Below are 18,455 nucleotides of genomic sequence, written 5' to 3' on the forward strand. Positions count from 1 at the left end.
TCATCAGATGGTTATTATTTGTGAATTTGGTAAACACTTTTCATTTGTCAACATTCCTACATTCACCCCACACTGCTCATTTCTGCAGCCCTCTCTTCTCTCTCTTCACCCTCTTATCTCTTCTACAGACTGACAGGATGCCAACAAAACATTTTCTCATATGTGAATGACTGACGGCAGGAATGAATAAAATACTAGAACACTAGATTAGTGGGATTTTTTTTTTCCACTGAGGAACTGGACTTTAACCAAGTCTCACTTTTTCTATTTTTATATTTTTTCCTCTCTGTTATGTTTTGAAGTTTGGCTGACTGGCAGGTCTGAGCGTTCACACTTATAAAGGTTACAGGGAGTTTTAAAACTGCCAAGTTTATTTCTAAAGTAGATGTCTGTCAAAATGACTGGCTTCTACACACTCACCAAAACAAACGGGAAAAGAGAAAAACACACATTTACTCAAACACACACACACACTCACACACTCTCTCTCTCTTTTCTGTTATTCCACCAGTCTGTCAGTTGTTTATTCTTCATCTTTAAGCAGAAGTTCACATGCTGAGGTGTTCAGGACATCACAAGCTGCTAGCTATGGCACCAATGCTGATTTAGTAATAGTATGTTATTGGCTGCTGATGGCGATGACACCTAAAGCTGAAGCTCTGCACCACAGACAAAGAAGCAAGTAAAGAATATCAGTCAAAACATTGTGGTTTGAGAAAAAATATCAGTCAAAACGTTGTTTAAGAAAATATTTAGAGTTGCTGGTGGTTAGTGTCCGGATTCAGAGGTAAACATTTCAGTGAAGTAAATGTTGACAAACTGCGTGCACCTCACATGTGTGCTGTGTCCAGCAAACATGGGATAAAGGGTCTTCCAGTTTATCTTGGGAAAACAATGTAGATGCAGATGCTGTAAATCTGCAATGGGTATTAAAGGCTCGAATTTTGGAAAACAAAATTGTTTGTTTGAGCTTTTACTCTCAGACCGGCTCTACTTTATTGGGTAGATGACAGTTGACAACCAGGAATTCAACAAAACCTCCCCGATACAGGACTTATACTGTTTCTAATGCAAATATCCACTTGGAAAAACTGACTGAACATAGCCAAGGTGTGTATGAAAGAGTGAAAAGAGTTCACATCCGCTCATGACTGTCAAGTTCCAGTGTAAACTAACAAACTTTCACAACAAAATGATGATGAGGATCATTGTCTAAATGATCCTCATCATCATGCTGTTGCAAATAATCTACTGCAGAAATGATCCAAAGACACTTGATTCATTAAACTTTCTCAGAACACCAAAATTTAAAAAAAAAGGAATTACATTTGCAGATTCACTAAAGCTGGAAGAACCTGATACAATTTTCTTATAATTTACATGTGACACACCCAGAATTATGTTTATAAAGTCTTGGCCTATTATAACATTTTCTGCAGAGAAAAAAAACTGCATAACCTGCATGCATGCTACAGAATGGAAAAGTAGGTCTACAATGTCTCACCAGATTTCACCATGGATGATGCCACATATACAGAACTAAAGTGCAAAGTTATTGCATTATGATCAATGTCTCCATAAGAGAACCTATGAATGGTTGAGACTTCAAAGCTACCCTGTGGAGCTGACGTCCAAACCAATAAAGTTCTGCTTGCAGGTCCAGATTGCTCCTTAGTGCTACTAGTGGTCAAAGACTCCACAGGGTACCTTAAAAAAGGAAATTTATTCAATTTAAGCAGTGAATTTGACATTAAAGATGAACTGCAGACTTCCAGTTGATTTGCTCACATTCATACCTTTAAACATGCTTAAAATAATCCTAATTGAAACAAGTGTAAAACACTCATAAGCCAAACAAGAATCCTTAAAAAACACAAACTGTCCTGTGAGAAAAATGAAACTTCATCAGTACAAAATCCTCATCAAATGCTTCTCCAACATTTATATCTGTGACTTCTCCACAATTCACATTCAGGCATTTTTTTTTTTTTACTCCTACCAGGAAAAGAAACTGAAGAGATCAGTGTTTTTGTTATTATACACGCATGTTGCTCAGTAGTGCGACTAGTGACCAAAACAACTGCAGTTCATCTTTAACAGCGTTAGTTAGCCTTTAGGCTTTGTCACACAGCATGAGGAAATTCTGAATAAATAATTCTGTTTTCTCAAGCACAAGGCAAAAACAGGCTGCACTGTAGCTATTTGAAGAGAACACATTTTTCTTACAAGTTACCACAAACATGGAACATTGATAGGGAACTGATAAATACAGGCTTTAGTGGTGATATGAACATTGTTTACTACACCTGATCTTGACTGACTTGAGCTTCATGTCTTAATTTCTTGCGTGGAATGAGATGGAATCAACGTTACGCAGTCGGGTGAGAGTTTGGACTAAGCATATCATACACAAGAGGTCAATAACTTCTTTGTTTAGCACAAATGTTTAGTAAGTTTTGTTTTATCTGGAATCTCTGGTTCATTTAATCAAACTACATATCGTGACATATTACGGCCCACTGCAATATGTTATTAACTTTGGTTAATGGTTTTGGGTCACTATCTTTAAATGTATAATTATAATGTTTTACAATCCAAAAATATATATTCATACATATACACAAAGCAACACACACCACATAACAATGATATGGTGATATGAGCCAAAGCTGAGGTGTTAATCCCACGTTTGTGTGTTTATCTGCACACTTCCATGGATTTTCAGACTGGGACCCACTCAGAACCAACACCGGGGTTAAAGCAGGTGACACAGAGAGATATGGTTCTTCACCAGCTGATAGCAATCAGACTGTGAAGCCAAAGCAAAGCGCTTTATGCTAAATTCCACTTCTCTCTTGTCGGTGGCCTCAGAGCATGAGCTTATTCACAACTGCTGCTAAGCATGTCATGTTACATCCAAAGCTGAATCCATACATTTACTTACACAACATGGCAGACTAAGAGCAGCTGTTTGATCACTGGAACCACTTTCACTTTTTTTTTCTATGCCCTGCACAAGAGCTCATGGTGCATTTGTAAACTACGCTTGCACTGCACTTTGCATGTGTCCCCGTCCCCGTGAATTTGAATAAAGTTTAGTAACTAATCTGAATTCTATTCAGGTGGTTATTTTTTGTAGGTCCTCTCTCCAGCTCGGTGAAGCCTCATCTCTAGTAGTTTTGCAGTTCAGGAATGTTCTTGTAGAGGTCCAGCGAATCAGGGTTGGAGAAAGCACCTCTCTGCGCCACCTCCCGGCCGGCAATCACCTGTTTCACAGCCACCTCCACCTTCTTACCACTGATGGTGTACTGCAGAAGGATGAAGAAAAGGGTTGTCATTCAAGCCAGAGCTGACTTTTACAGTTGTAACCATTGTATTGGGATAATCTGACAGGTTTGTTCATATCTGATTTATATTCCTATTTCACTTACAGGAATGTCTCTGGTCTCCAGCAACAGCGCAGGGACGTGTCGGGCAGACAGAGCTTTTCTAATGGCTCCTCTAATCCTCGCCACCAACTCTGCACAGAAGGGTTTACCAGGTGCCATCTTTAAGAACAAAATAACTCGCTCTTCTCCATCGGCAGAGTACTGAGGAACGCAAAGGCTGTCTGACACTTCCTCGAACGCCTCCACTGCAGAGAGCAGAGGAAAGGAGAGGGCAGAGCAGAGGACAAGGAGACAAAACAAAAATTAGGAATGTCTGAAGAAATGGTCAAGAAAATATTTCACGGCTTATAATTTCAAAACTAAGCACAGAAACGCTGCATTCCTGTTGTCAATAGTCAGAACACACTGTGCTTTCACTAGATTCTGTTTGCTCAACAAATAGTGACAAAGGAATAAACTTTAACGGGATGGTAAAATATGTTTTTCACCGACATGAAGAGGACCATGACTCAGTTTAAGCTCACAAAAAAAATTGCCATTTCCTTTTTTCCTTTCTTACACCCACACTGCTCCACCTGTAATGTTCAAAACTCACCAATGTTGTAGATCTCGGAGCTGCCAAATCGCACTCCGTTGGGGTTCAACGTACCGTCGCTGCAGAAGAAACACAAGTTCAGGATTCAGAACTTTTGTGTCTGAAGCTGTCTTGCCACACATCATACAGTAAAAACACACGGCAATGGAGAGAAACAATCTACCAGCATACAGAAATAATTCCAGTCCTGTAAGCTGCTTTTTTGTTCTCTCTTTATACATATACAATTTTGATACTATATGTCTGCCTATTTGTTTCCGTATGTGTAAGCTACCAAGCTTTCTGAAAAATTTAATGTGCTGCATTGCCAAATCTCAGGCAAAAAGGGGCATTTTAAATGTCTTTCATTCTCTTCAAATGGAAGAAATTAAAAAGATTAGCATCTAATGCTTAATATTTGCAATTTGCATAAATTATATTTAAACCTGTCCATTTGCATAATACTCTAAATAAATGAATCAATTAAAACTACAGTGATAAAACATTTTTTTTTTATTTCAACACTGAGTAACTGCCTCAGTGGAACAGTGAATGGCTGACCTTCTGCCCAGCATGACAATGCCTCCTGTCTTTGGGTTGATTTTACAATAGTCTCCATGAGCCCACACACCTAGAGAGAAAAAAGGCTATTAAATTTTTTTTTCAGAAATTTTTGGTAATAGAAAAACACACTATAAAAACAAACATAAAACAATGAAACAACAAAAACACAGTTTGTATTTATATAAGATGTCTGCGTACTTACCAGGATATGTAGAAAAGTATGCTTTATGGTATTTGCTCCCATTCTCGTCATTCCAGAAGTGCGTTGGCTGGCAGGGGATTGGCTTGAGGCAGACAAGCTCCCCACTGTATCCCCATACAGGCTTACCTGTCCACAAACACACACGCACATACACAGATTTCACATGAACCAAATGAAGTTAAAGGTTTCAGATACTTTGCCACAACACACACATATACCTGAACACAAAAAAAAAAAACACACCTACTCAGATACCGTATAAATCATTCTCAGATAAAAACAAAAAATCACCTGGTAATAGATCCCACACTCAGAGAACCTGATACACTTTAGTGTGTGGCTTCACACAGCCCTTGCCTCCTCCCTCAGGATGGTGTTATAGGCTTAGAGACCAACTAAAATAATCCCAAGCTCTTCCTACAAAACTGCCTTTAAATTATCCCTCAATCCACTCTCCTTTGAGGTGGTGGAGACATGCCAGTACAGCCCGCAGCAGGGATTGGGAGCTGGGGAACAAGGGACTAAAATCAATGAGAAAAACATAGAGAGCTTTGAAGACTCCCAATAAGATAAAAAATCACTCTCTTTTTTGTTGTTGTTTGGACTGTCAATGAAAAAAACAGTGTTTCCCTAAAGTGTGTGAACCTGCATTTATCCAGGAAAAGTTCACTAATTACTCTCCCAATTTCTCAGCCATGGCTAGCCTCATATTCATATTCACATACAGGTACATCCCCATATGGGATCAACCAAGTATAACCACAGTCTTGTTCTGGTAGGTACCAAACAGTTCCAAAAGCAGATGGAAAATTTGCTCAAGGGCATCTCAGCAGAGAGATCAGGTGCCTGTGATTAATCTTCCTCATTAATATTTTTACAGTTCCTCCTAGGACTCAAACCCAGGACTTTCTTACAACCTGTACATGATCCCTAGACCCTGTTGTCAATGTATGAATATATGTATGATAAATCCCTTAACAGCTGGAGTTTTGGTTAACAGAAAGAAAAAAGCAATAGTATTCCATTTCTACACAATTCCCCCACTCAATACACACTCTTACCATCAAGGCTCCAGGCTTCCACAGCCATGCCGAGGTTTCTTGTCTGGATCTCGCCCCGGTACACTGGAACTGTTGGGTTCTGACCCATGAAACAGGACACTATGTCTGTACCCCCTGTGAAGACAGGTGAGAGAAAAACAGACACACAGAGGGAGAGATTTAGTTGGTTGATGGACTGAAATGAAACACCTCCCTTCAAGTTACTGTGTGGAGTTTTCATGGTAAAAAGAAAAAAAACACACTCACTCTTTTTTTGCGTAAATTTAACCGTCTGTCCTTAAATGTCTTGTTGACCATGAATCAAATAAAGACATGTAATGTGAAATGCACTGCTTGCAGTGACAAACCCTCAGAGAATTAGAAACCAACTCTGCAGCTCTACAAAACTTTTTAGCTTCCATTAGTTCATGGTTATCTCTTGCCGCAAGGCAGCCACATACTTTTCTCAGGAGTTAATGAAGCCTAAAACAAGCCTGACAACTGACCAATCAAATAATCAACTAATTGTTTCAATGCTAACATGATAACATGTCAGGGCTTTGTGACTGTCGGCTTGCAGGGGAGTTAATTTGCCCCCTTGAGACCCCGCCCCCCCCAAAGTTTACAACAGCTGAACTTCTAACAACTGAGTTCCACAGAAATACAACTTCTTATTTGTTTAATTCAAGTTACAATACCTTAATGTACAGCAATGTACAGCTGCTTACCTGTGTCAGGTAACTAAGCAAAACATCAGTGAGCACTGACCTGAAGACATTATAAAACTTAGTGGTGATATCAATCTGGTATTTTGGCAACACAAACTGACAGTGTTAGCGCCCTGTTCCACCTTCATTGACCTATATAGGAGCTCTGCTCTGTAGCACCACATTCCTAAAACTGTCATGAACACACACACACACTTCCTCTGCCGCAGTATCCATTTGTCTCTTTCTACCTTCCAATCATTTACTATTTCTGACACGTTCTATTCATCTCCCTTCCCATTGTTCCATCTCTACCTCCCTGTTCTGTTTCGTTCCCTCTCTGTATCACAGACTCCATCCATCCATCTTGTTCGCTTCCTCTCAACTGCTCTCTGCCCTTCTACCGCTCCTTCCTTCTCTCTTTCTTTTCTTTCTGTTCTTTACACTCATTCTCTCTTGGTCTCTCTTTCTGCCAGGTTCTTTATTGAGCTTTAATTGGCTCCCAGGAGGAAGTGGAAACTTTGTCTTCTGATTAAACACACACACCTATAGTGGGAACACGCAATTATTTTATTATTACACTCACTTTAATGGGTGGGTACACACAGACACCAAAAAAACCCACATAGACTCACACACACAAAAGTATATCTTAAGCCAAAAGCCACTGTTGCTTCCATCAGCAGCCATTTAGAGTGCAAGTGTGTGTGTTGTGCATGTACACACAAGAGGGTAACTTGTCACACTGATCTGATGTTTCCAACAGCACTGACTATTCTGAACAGTGAAGAAAAATTTTTTTTGAACTCCCCAGTTTGTGTGTATATATTGGTGTGCATGTGTGTGTGCACGTCTGCTTTCATTTGTGTAGGTGTGAGTGCTTTGAACATCCTCTGGCACAGTTTGGGGTCAGACAGAGCCAACAACTGAGACAAGAAGGCAACCAGCTAACGTACGAATGCATTCGTTTATTCAAAAATGAATTATAAAAAGAACGCTCATAATGAAAGTCCCAAGAAGACTCCACCAACACAAATTCAATACTTCTGCAGACACGTGTACGCAAACACACATGAAACTCAGAGGAATGGAAAATAAAAACAGAACATGAGGGATTTTTCACCTTTTTTTTCCTTACTGTGAAGAGAAGAGAGGAAAGGACAGGAGAAGGGAAGGAGCAAAAAGGGGGTAGAGGAGTGACATATGGGCAGTCAGATGGAGGTATATTAGGATGGAGGGAATCCAGCAGCGAAAGTGTTAAAATCCCCCGATGAGGAGCGATGGGGGTTTGAAATCCCTGCTGACAAGATAACACACACACACACACAAACATGTGTCCTGAACTACACAACATGTCTAAAAAGAGTTTTGATAAAAAAAATATTCAAATATTAATTCAAGCACACATTTGCAGACACGTCTACACCGACACACAAACAGTCGCACGGGGTGATACTGGCAAAAGGGCCAATCGCACGCATGTCACCGTGAGCACCAGTCAGTCACATATGCTGTGATAAATCCTAAGAACACTCACACACCCATGAACAGAGTGTTGACCTCGGGGGTCAAGGTTAGGTCGGTTGGCAGCCAACGGGGCTGAAACCTGCTGTTGCCCTTGGCGACAAGGAGGAAACTGACTGGGTCATGGCATGCTGTTCTGAAGAACACGCACACATACTTTCACACACACAGACGCACACAAGCTCGCACTGCCAGATTTCCACACATATTCACACAGAACTAATCCTTTGATTAAAAAAAAATATATATATATATATTAAAAAGATTATTCCACAGTAATTACAACTTGGGTTTTGGCCACCATTCGAATCGACTATGATAACACTGTACTCACCAATAGCACGAATAGCTGAAATCCAGGAAAACGGCAACATTGCTACAAACAGCAATTTGTGTAGTAATCTCACTATCCACCTTTGTTTTCTTTTCCAAATAAATTTGCCCACCCAAGGGTTTGTTTAAAAGCTATATGACTCTCTGCTCGTGTTTCTTGCCCCATCTGGCTTGGGCGGTGTCCAAAATCACTTCCTATTTTCTATGTACTGCACTATATTTACAGTGCTTGATGATGTTTCACCCACCAGGACTTTTAAGTATACGTATTTATGCACTGTGTAGTACCTTCAAATATTCCAGTAGCTGAAGGAGAAATGTAGTGCCCATGTTATGTGCACAGTGAAGGCTTCACGTTTCAAAGAAGTGTGAAACTCAGTTTACTGAGTTTGTGAACTATTGAGAATATAGGGAATGAGTGAAGGAGAGATCAGAGACAACCTTGGTCATTACAATAACCACCTAATTAATTCACGCAGGATTTCATAACAAAAACAACATGATACAGTCTGTTCTGTTGTCCCTCTCTTTTCCCTTTTCATCTCTTGCCAGACTTCTGCCTTGTGGCTGACATTTTAGTTGATGCATGTGTCCAGTCCTTCTACATGCATGTCACTGTGAGCATGTCTGTCTTTGCATCCCTGTAAGTGTGCATTTGAAGCTAAATGCTATACCCATTATGGTTGTGATTCACCGTTCTGGTGCTGTCAAGTGGTGTGCGAGAGTGACGCTCCAAGCTGCTGCTCAGTGTGTGTGTGTGTGTGCGTGTGTCTGCAATACGTCAGTCACCCAGGCTGTGCTAAATGTTAAGCGTTTCAGGACTCACAGAGAGACAGATAGCATTCTATTGCCCTGTCAACATAACAATGGGCTGAGAGAGCCAATGTGTTTGTGCGTGCGAGCGTGTGTGGGTGTGTGGTGGTGGTGTGGGTGGTGAGGAAAATGTACAGTTCTATACAATTTATTTTTCTGAACTGTCTTTGTATGTGCCGGTCCTTTTGTGTTTGTTGTGCAGAGGCTTTGTTGTTTTACTTTGCATTTTTGTGTATAACTGCCAGTGTTGATGTAGCAGACACAAACAATGTTTGGAAGAGTTGCTGCCATATGTACCTTTAGACGAAACTGAGGTATTAGAAAAAGGACTAAATGTGCCCCAACGCAATTAGCCAGTCACTCACCTGAGATGGAGCCCAGCAGCACGTTGCTCTTGATGCAGCGGTAGACGTAGTCATAGCTCTGAGGTTTGAGAGGAGATCCAGTTGACAGGATGGTGTGGAGAGACTGGAGGTTGTGTGTTTCCGCTGGGGAAGAAAGAAATAAAAGACAAAAATTACAGAAAAGATGAATCAAAAATCGCTTGCATATGCAGTGTAGAGTATATTTGGTTCTAAGTAATACATGACTGAGGCTTAAAAACTGAAACTGAATGTTTTGTTAGATTCTTAATCTTGTTTACGTAATTTCTGAGCAGCATTTTGTGCTCTAAATGAGGAAATCAGATTGTATTTTAAGCAAAGGTTCTTGTGCTGTTGCTTTTGTTACAGTAAACACAGATTCATTAAGAATTTTTGCATATTTTATTAGGTAAAAAGGTTTTGAAGAGCTACAGTGTTGTTTTGGTATTGAGTTTCAGTTTTGAAACTCATGCATCACAGTGGCTACAGTACTGAAAAACTTCATACATAATCCAGTTACACTTGAAACAATCATTTCAACACAAACACACACACAGTTTCAACATAAGCATGCACCTATGAACAGCTGTGGCTCCATGCATCCCTACACGTGTTAATGCTGTATGAAACCCTGATGTGACACAGCATACAAGCTTACATGTACTACCATGCAAACACACACACCTTTTGCTGTCGTTCCCAAGATCCATGGGCACGCTCTCTGTCACACACATATGCCCAAACCACAAGCCAATAACACCCTGCAAACTAATAAGCATCCGACCCTCACCCCATAAACACACACACACACACACACACACACACCCACACATACACACACAGTGGGAACTCTTGCTACCCCCCCCACCATGCCTCCAGGTGTCCGGTCCAAATGTCAGCCCAGGGAAAAGGGCCTCTCCACTGGGGTAGCCAGTGAAGAAGCTCCCTCTACCCTTTCCAGCCCACTGGAGGCATGCTTGCACGCACTAACACACAAAACATGCACACACACTCTTTGTTTTACTATATTCTTGAGGACCCATCATTGACATAATTCAATCCCTAGCCCCTTACCCGAACTTTAACCATCACAACTAAATGCCTAATCCCAAGCATTACCCTAACCCTCACCTAAACCTAGTTCTAACCCTAATACTAAAACCAATTTTAACCCTCAGCCATTTAAACTTGGGTGATTTTGGGTTTTTTTATGGACCCCAGAAATATAGCAAAACCAGGCCACACACACACGCGCACACACACACACACACAGATCTCCCTCTGCCATGCTCTCTTTCTCTAATAAGCATCCAAGCGCGCACTCACACACAGTGCCAACTGGATCAAGTGGTTGGCTGACTGATGGGGGTGGGGCAGAGAGACAGAGATAGACAGACAGGGAAAGAGCGAAGGTTTTTTTGGAGATTTTGTTTTTCGTGCCTTCCTGTTCAGCCACAGAGCTGGGAATGTGTTTAGCTAATTTACAAGTTGAAGACAGACAGACACACACACAAACACACACACACACAAAGCACGCACCATGAATAAAGATTTGTGGTGATTATAACAGCGCAGTGGGAACTGAGACACAGAGCAACTGTTTATGCAATAAACATTGGTTATAAGAGCTAATTCAACATTAGGAAAGGAGGGGAGAGGAGAGGAGAGGACATGGGAAAGAAAAAGAATGGAGAAGGTAAAAAAGATAAGGACAGGTAGGAAACAGCTAAGCCCTTATAACTGGCAATTGACATGAAGATGAGGACAACAGGAGGACAATTTGAGAGCTCAGATGAGGGGATGAAGTAGAGGAAACAAAAGAGAGGAGCTGAGAATCGTAAGAGCAAAAGCTTTGATATATAATTATGTAAACCAAATGCTAGTTCATGTAACTAATCTATCGAATATTTTCTTGTCATTTTCCCACCAAAAGAAGTGCAGTGCTATTAGCAGTGAATCATATATAAAAGTTGAAATACCATCAGAAAGGACTGGAGTCTAACAATTTGAAATACTGCCATTCGCTTTGTTCTGTTACAAGACAGTGTGTACAGTTACAAAAGAGTACAGCAAAGCCGCAATAATTTTAGCATGAACTTCTAAACAGTCGTTTTTTTTTTGTCACACAAATAGCAAATAGAGAATGGAATGTATGAGGGTTAGCAGGAAGGCTAATAAGCACTGGCACAACTCTGATTTTGTGCAGAGACCTGGTTCGGTCTCTAGAGTGCTGTGACATTAAAAGCAATTAGATGGGCCTATCCATGACTCATATGAATTATCATAACAGCGCTTTTATCCATTCGATTCAGTGTCAAACACCAGAACACAGGGCAAACTGTTGATTCACACAGTAAATGGCATAAAGGACATTTAGAGTCAAACAGCATCTCTATTATAATCATTATCGTGTCCATCTGCTCTTATTGTTCCAGGTTCCATTCTCACAGAGTGGATGTGTGTGTGTGAGGGTGAATGCATTTCTCTCTCGCTTTCTGCTTATTATTTGTGTGCCTCCATGTGTGTCTCTGGGTGTGTGTGTGTGTGTGTATGTGCATGCTCATGTAGCTGTGTACACGACTGTGTCTGTGACCACAACTCACCAGGTTTCAGGTTCCTCTCCTGCAGGACAGATAGCCACTTGGCCCCAGTACCAAAGATAGTGATGCTGGAGAAGAGAAAAAGATAGAGAAAGGTTTAAGAAATTAATTTCTTAAGCATAATATAAAGGACTAGGGAAGCATTTAACCATTAACCATAAGTGGAAGATGGTGTCCATTATTTTGGGGAAAAAAACAGAATTTGCGTCAGTGTTGCCAACAATGACAGTGATTGCAAAGTCCTCCTACATACATGTACTGTATTCTGCACTGTGACAGTGGAAACTTTAAACAATGGATCCAAATTAGCAAACACTATGAATCATCCTCTGGAGTGGTATCAATATTGTGGCCAAATTTCATGACAATTTGGCCAGTCATTTTCAAAAATTAGACCGAAGTGTTGGACAGAAGGTCAAACTGGTCAACCATCAGTTGCACTGGTAATTCTAGGTTGTGTCAATCAAAATTAAGTAACACAAATGTGTTTGACAATCTTGCCATCATCAGGATGGTTACATTGGAAAAAAGGTTGGATGACTCCTGTGTATGTGCTTTAGATTTTGTGTTGTGGCTCTATCTTGAGCCATTATTTGTCACCGGAGCTCAACAAAATGCTGGCGAACACAGTGAGAGCATTCTGTCACACTCTGTCATGAGAACGCTGCAGCGTTACCACAGTCGCACCACCCCTGTGACCATATAATGTGATCCGGTAAAATGTCATCTGGGGGCAAGCAGCTTACACTAAGCTTTGCATAAGTAAACTGATTTCTGAACTGTGGTTTAAGAGGTGATGTCACATTTTACTACACTGAGACTGTACAGTACATTTCACTGAGATTTTAAGTGGTTGTGGCTGTAAGGCCTGCAGCAGGTGAGGCATTCTGTTACTGGCAGACGAGGCAGATCACTGAAATCGTGTACTGAGGAGAATTTAGCACCACACTGACAAGTGCAGGAGAAGATATATGGGGAGTGATTGCAACCAAATCTGTTGTTTGCACCCCTGGAAAATACAAAAGGAGTTGTACCTTTTGTCTTTTTGTACTTTTTGTCAAAAGTTCAAATCAAACCTGAATAACAAGTTAAAACTACCTGACTCTTAATTATACCTATTTTAAACAACATATTATTCATTATGATAAATGATATTCTGCACTGCAGTCCTGTAGGGTCTGACAGGAGCATACAAGAAAAAATGAATGTTCTTGTATGTAAGAGCAATTTTTAAGTCTACAGAAATCTCCACAAATCCTCCTTAATAAACACACATCAATATCAGCTCTTAGTGAAGTCAACAATACAAAAAGGTTGATCGCATTTGGAGGAGGCTGGGTGGTGAAGGGAGATGCAGCAGCAACTGGTCTGTATTGGCAGTGTATGATTGAGAGCTGAGACGTCAGAGTGTTATAAAGGTCTTGTACACCTGTATAATGATTGGATGTTATTGTTCAGCTGGTAGCAAAGCGGCTGATAAATGAGGCACTGATGATGAAGCTTGAACGAAGGAGCTGATGCAATTGTGACTTCAGTGCCAAGTCTGAACTGACGCAATGCTCCATTTGTTGCCCTGAATCTATGCATGACAAGGCATTATTTGAAAGCCTCTGGGCTGAATGTGAAAATTTAAAAAAAGGACAACAGTTACTGAACAGCATTTGCCCTTAATCCCATCTGCTCCACTGAAGCTGTTCAAGATCCTGGATGTACTAGGAAGTTCCCAGGAGAGAAGAGTGTGTCACTGTGTAAACGTAAAGCAACGCGATGCTGAAACTGAGTGCATGCGCTCAGTCAACCCTTCATGGACAGATAAGAAAAATAAAAGACAAAATACTGATTGGAAATTGACTTTCAACTGAACAAACAAACAAAAGAAGAGTCAAAGAGTCAAGCACAACAACGGTCAGTCTAGCATGAGAGGACAAAATGTCTCCTTTGTAAATGTTCCACAAGGAAATAGTTCAAAGGAGAATGTACCAACAGAATTGTTTGCACACAACAACCCTGGAATGAAATGATTTTGGAAGGTGCTTTCTTCTGTGAATGGAAGTCACCCTGACAGCTGACAACAGTTGGACAACATGTGGAAGGCAAGAAGTGACAAAACGTCACTTCTGTGTTCCCCTGCAGTTTTAATTTTAAAACAAAGAGCCTTTTAAAGTCTGCCTCTGTGAATGGGTGTGTTTGTCTCAGTCTGTGTCTTCCTGTCTTTTCAAGTTATTTTTGTTGTCATTAAATCAATCAAATTGCCTCCTGTCACTATGGTAACCATGTCTGTCAATCAAAAAATAAAAAAGAATCTGTCTCTGGGATAGAAAACAACTGTCTGATGCTTGATTGGTCAATAACCAGGAATTGGTTTACAGTGAAAGATGTGATTTGCTCTCAGAGGTTCAAATCGATTAGTGGTAGTACAGGTTGCTCATAGGGCGAATGAATGGGTTCGATTGGGTGAAAAGGGCAAAGGTCCCAAGAAGTAATATCTCAGATGGAACGAAGCGAATGATACGTGCACCCCTTATCATGGACCTCTTGTCCATCCTGCCTCTGCATGCCTCACACCTCCCAATCTGCTAGCTAAAGTGTCTTATCTTGAAATCTTATGTCAAAGAACGTGTCATTTGACAACTAAATCTTTATTTACTGAGAAACTGTTGGACACAGTGGATTAACCAGACTTGAATTTCTGTTTTTGATAGAAGATATGTGTCAGATCAAAGTGCATTATCACACCAATCGTGCCTTGAAACTGTCCTGATCAAACTATCCGCTGATTAGCAGGACTGCCCACAATGGTCTAACACACCATCAAAGAGGTGAAACATCACAATAATTAATTATGAAGCAAAATTACTGAGAGTGTGTATATTTGTAGATGATGTGTATATTTTGGTAAATGTTGGATATGGTCTCTGTCTGTTCTCTACATTGACTAACAGCCACCTGATACTGCAGATTACACGCATAAACTCAAAACACAAAAGACCCCATTTGTCATCTGCACACGCCACACAGTCACTCTCCATTCTATCCATCATCTCTGACCCCCCATCCGCATCTGGATTTGTTCGCTGCTGGTTACCATGGAAACGGTCACTCTATTCTGATTGGAGGCAGGTGGCCAGGTGTGGCTGTTAATTGGGTGTTTAGGATGGAGGGTGGAGGGGAAGCTGTGAGTCTCTGTTTGTGAGACTGTGTGTCCGCATGTGTAAATGTACCAGTGTATCTGTTTCAAGGGAGACATGTTACTGGAAGCTACTAAGTCAATAAGCGACACTTGAAGCCAATCACATACAAGAGCACCTCCGAGCAGTTATTACCTTAATGTGTCTCTATGCATGTTGTGATGTCGCTACCGAAATCCCACTTGGAAGAATTGTAATTGCGCTCCTCTCAGGTGTCGGTGAGGCTGCAAGGAACGGTTTGATACCACTGTTTGTCGATGTAATTGTTTACAGATTTGCAATTTTCAAAAGTATGAAGCACTACATCATTTTTGAAAATCAATGCATACCTAATTTATTTGGGTATCTTGTTGAAATTGCCACGTACACAAGAGGAAATGTTCGGTATGATAGGCCGCCACCACCTCATTTCAACTGTATTTTTAGTACTAATGTTTCTAAAATTAAACTCATTTCCTATGAACCCTGTTGCTTTCTCTCACAAACAAGATTCTGATACTCCCCTTCCCTGGGATGCATTTGTTATCTCCAATGTATTACTCAAATGACAGACATGTTGAAAGTGATTTTTTTTCCATCACTACACACTTTCTCTTTCCTTCTGTCATGTTGCATTGTGGAGCTCTTTCTATTTTTTTTCTATTCTATTCTTCCTCTTGTGTTCGACTCTAACCCGTTGGCACGCAATTAAAAAGACAGAGTCGAGGGCAATATGTCTCAAAATTAATGTGGTAATATTCTTTTTTTTCACTTTAAACAAGTATGGATGTTATTTGGTTTGTGAACAAAGAATCTTTGTGAAGGATTTGATGAAGACATGAGTCTCCAGTTTATAAAATTTAGACGCAGCTTGAAAACGAAGGATATTTTAACTGTTATGCCCACGTGTCTAAAACTATAACTGAGTTGGCAAGATGCAATCTGCTAAACTGTATCTGTAGTTAATCTCCTCCAAAGAGGATAACTGAGAATTTTGCTTGGCATTAGTACAAGAAAAGATTTCCATTCAGTAGATGGTACAAGAGTATAGGAGCAATCTTTTTTGTCATATCAGCCCTACACATAATGGACAAAAGATGGTAAAGAAGACAAGAAGATCCTCGGAGAAAACAGAGGAGCCTCTAAAGTCCCATACATACATGGAACCTGTCACAAGTATAAATGCTGTAACCTTTTGCTTGCTTCACCCAGGAATACTGCTCATTTTGTTTCCACTACAGTCTTGCTAGACAGTCTCAGTAAATCTGCTTTTCCTACACGACATAGTCAGGGATAGTTGTCAGAGCATTCAGAGGTTACGGTACATGTAATAACAGGGGCAAAAGTGAGAGAACGTGAAGATTGCATTCTCTGTCGAAGGCATATTTATTGATACAGACCTCTAAATTACTGGATTACCTTATTGTAACATATTTTGCAACTGATTTTCTTCTAAATAGACAGATAGATAGTCTGCCTGAAGCAGATTCTCAGTATGTTGTGAAACCTACTACATGACTAAGCATAAGCACAGGCCTCCTGAGACTATCCCCAACCTTTAGTCGTCCTCACCTTTTCCTTTTTCCTTTTCTCAAAGCAGCAAATCTGCAAGCATCCATTACAGCAAATAAAAATAAAAATGTTTTTTGTGCAAAATTGCCATTCCTTTCCAATAATTGAACATTCCATCTTTCAAAAAATATCTATAAAGAGATTAAAAGCTGTAAATGTCATTTGTTCAGTGAGAACTGGCAGTGAAATTCAACAGCGAAGTAGTTATCACAGTCCCGCAACTAACAAAATTCAAGGCAGTGGGGGAAGCCTCAGTTTAAGTTTCAGACTCTCCAAAAGCTCTGACAGATTTAGCCCCATTTTAAAATGTCCAACCTTAATTCAGAAGATGAGGGAGTAAAAAGTTTCATGTCAGCCTCTCCCAGAGGGGGTTTTCCACACAGCACTGGGATCTGGGAAATGTGTCTGAGGTGGCAACATCAGAGCTTAATTGGTTCAAAAATCTTCTCGCAGTTTAAAAGGTTCTATCCATCTTTCTGTCACCCTGGCAGCCCTCCACTGAACTCCTCTATGTGGGTAATTTTGCTAACAGTATTCTAACCTTGTTCACTCTATCTTTCCATCTCTATTTTTTTTTTTTAGGTTGAAAGACAAGAACACTTATCTCATCAAAAATCTACCTCAAACCACACTGTTATGGTATAAGTGTGTGTTAATATTAAGCAACCATAAACCTTAAGACACAAGTATGATCCCTACTCTACCAGGTATTTTACCAAAGAACCAATCATCATTTGAAGATCCTGGTAAAGTCTGGTAAAACTGTGAAAGGAGCTCATTAGCTTTGGGCTCTACCAACAGATCCTGTTCTCTGAGTTTCTGCAGTAGACGTAGTTTTTCTTGGCACTTTTGCTCTATAGTTTCCACTGCTCCCCATCTGTGTCAAATATTTCTCCCCATTATTCCCTTCTTTGCTGAAGGCAATATGCCGCCTCTACTGCACGGAATATGTGACTGTGGTATAACCATCTTGAAGGGCCTTACTTTTGCTGACCACACTGCACTTTTTTTCCATAATATAACCAACGGTTGACAGATAACCCACTCACATTCAGGAGCTGCCCCATATGACCCTCTCAAAGAGCGTTTTTAGTAGGGGTTAAGGTTTGTGAGAATTCCTCATGGCTTTCTTCCATCATCTGTGCTATGTTGGATGTGAACCTACAATGTGTGAAAAATGGGTTACAGGGTAGATAGAGTAGGTGGGTTATAGAGGGTTTATGAGGTATCTCATTCTGGTATCACAGGACCAAATTCTCCTCCAAATCTTCTGTCAACATTTATCAAACTCAAGCAATAACAGCACATAACTGGATTTAAAGTAAACTGCTGTGTGCAAATGGGAAAATGTTTTCCAAAGATGAAATCAGATGACACCTAATCCCTTGTCTTCACATGTGATGTCTACATTGTGCCATCTCATAGCGTGAAAAACCTCTGGATTAGATGGCAAACTGTCCTGGCTGTCTTGTAGTTTGACCTGGGTTTTTGGGTCCATCCAAATTTACAACATCACCATCGATCTCAATAACAACAGCCTTAAGGGATGGCTGACCCTGCTGACTTAAAACAGCCTGTTCAGCTGAGCAGAATACATCACTGCATTTT

General features: G+C 40.4%; 1 protein-coding gene across 1 annotated transcript in view; it reads right to left on the bottom strand.

Annotated features, from left to right (window-relative positions):
• Positions 1-2,482: 2,482 nt before the first annotated feature.
• The window catches only part of aacs (acetoacetyl-CoA synthetase), a 31,144-nt gene continuing 15,171 nt past the window's right edge, over positions 2,483-18,455 (bottom strand). The window contains exons 11-18 of the mRNA XM_041042973.1: positions 12,112-12,176; positions 9,512-9,634; positions 5,791-5,904; positions 4,730-4,855; positions 4,525-4,594; positions 3,985-4,043; positions 3,432-3,634; positions 2,483-3,308 (exon numbers count right to left, since the gene is read on the bottom strand). Of these exons, the coding sequence (XP_040898907.1) occupies positions 3,171-3,308; positions 3,432-3,634; positions 3,985-4,043; positions 4,525-4,594; positions 4,730-4,855; positions 5,791-5,904; positions 9,512-9,634; positions 12,112-12,176 (898 nt within the window). The 3' untranslated portion in view covers positions 2,483-3,170. The remainder of the gene's footprint in view (positions 3,309-3,431; positions 3,635-3,984; positions 4,044-4,524; positions 4,595-4,729; positions 4,856-5,790; positions 5,905-9,511; positions 9,635-12,111; positions 12,177-18,455) is intronic.

This window comes from Toxotes jaculatrix, chromosome 7 (assembly GCF_017976425.1).
Source record: "Toxotes jaculatrix isolate fToxJac2 chromosome 7, fToxJac2.pri, whole genome shotgun sequence".
In the NCBI taxonomy this organism is placed as follows: domain Eukaryota; kingdom Metazoa; phylum Chordata; class Actinopteri; family Toxotidae; genus Toxotes; species Toxotes jaculatrix.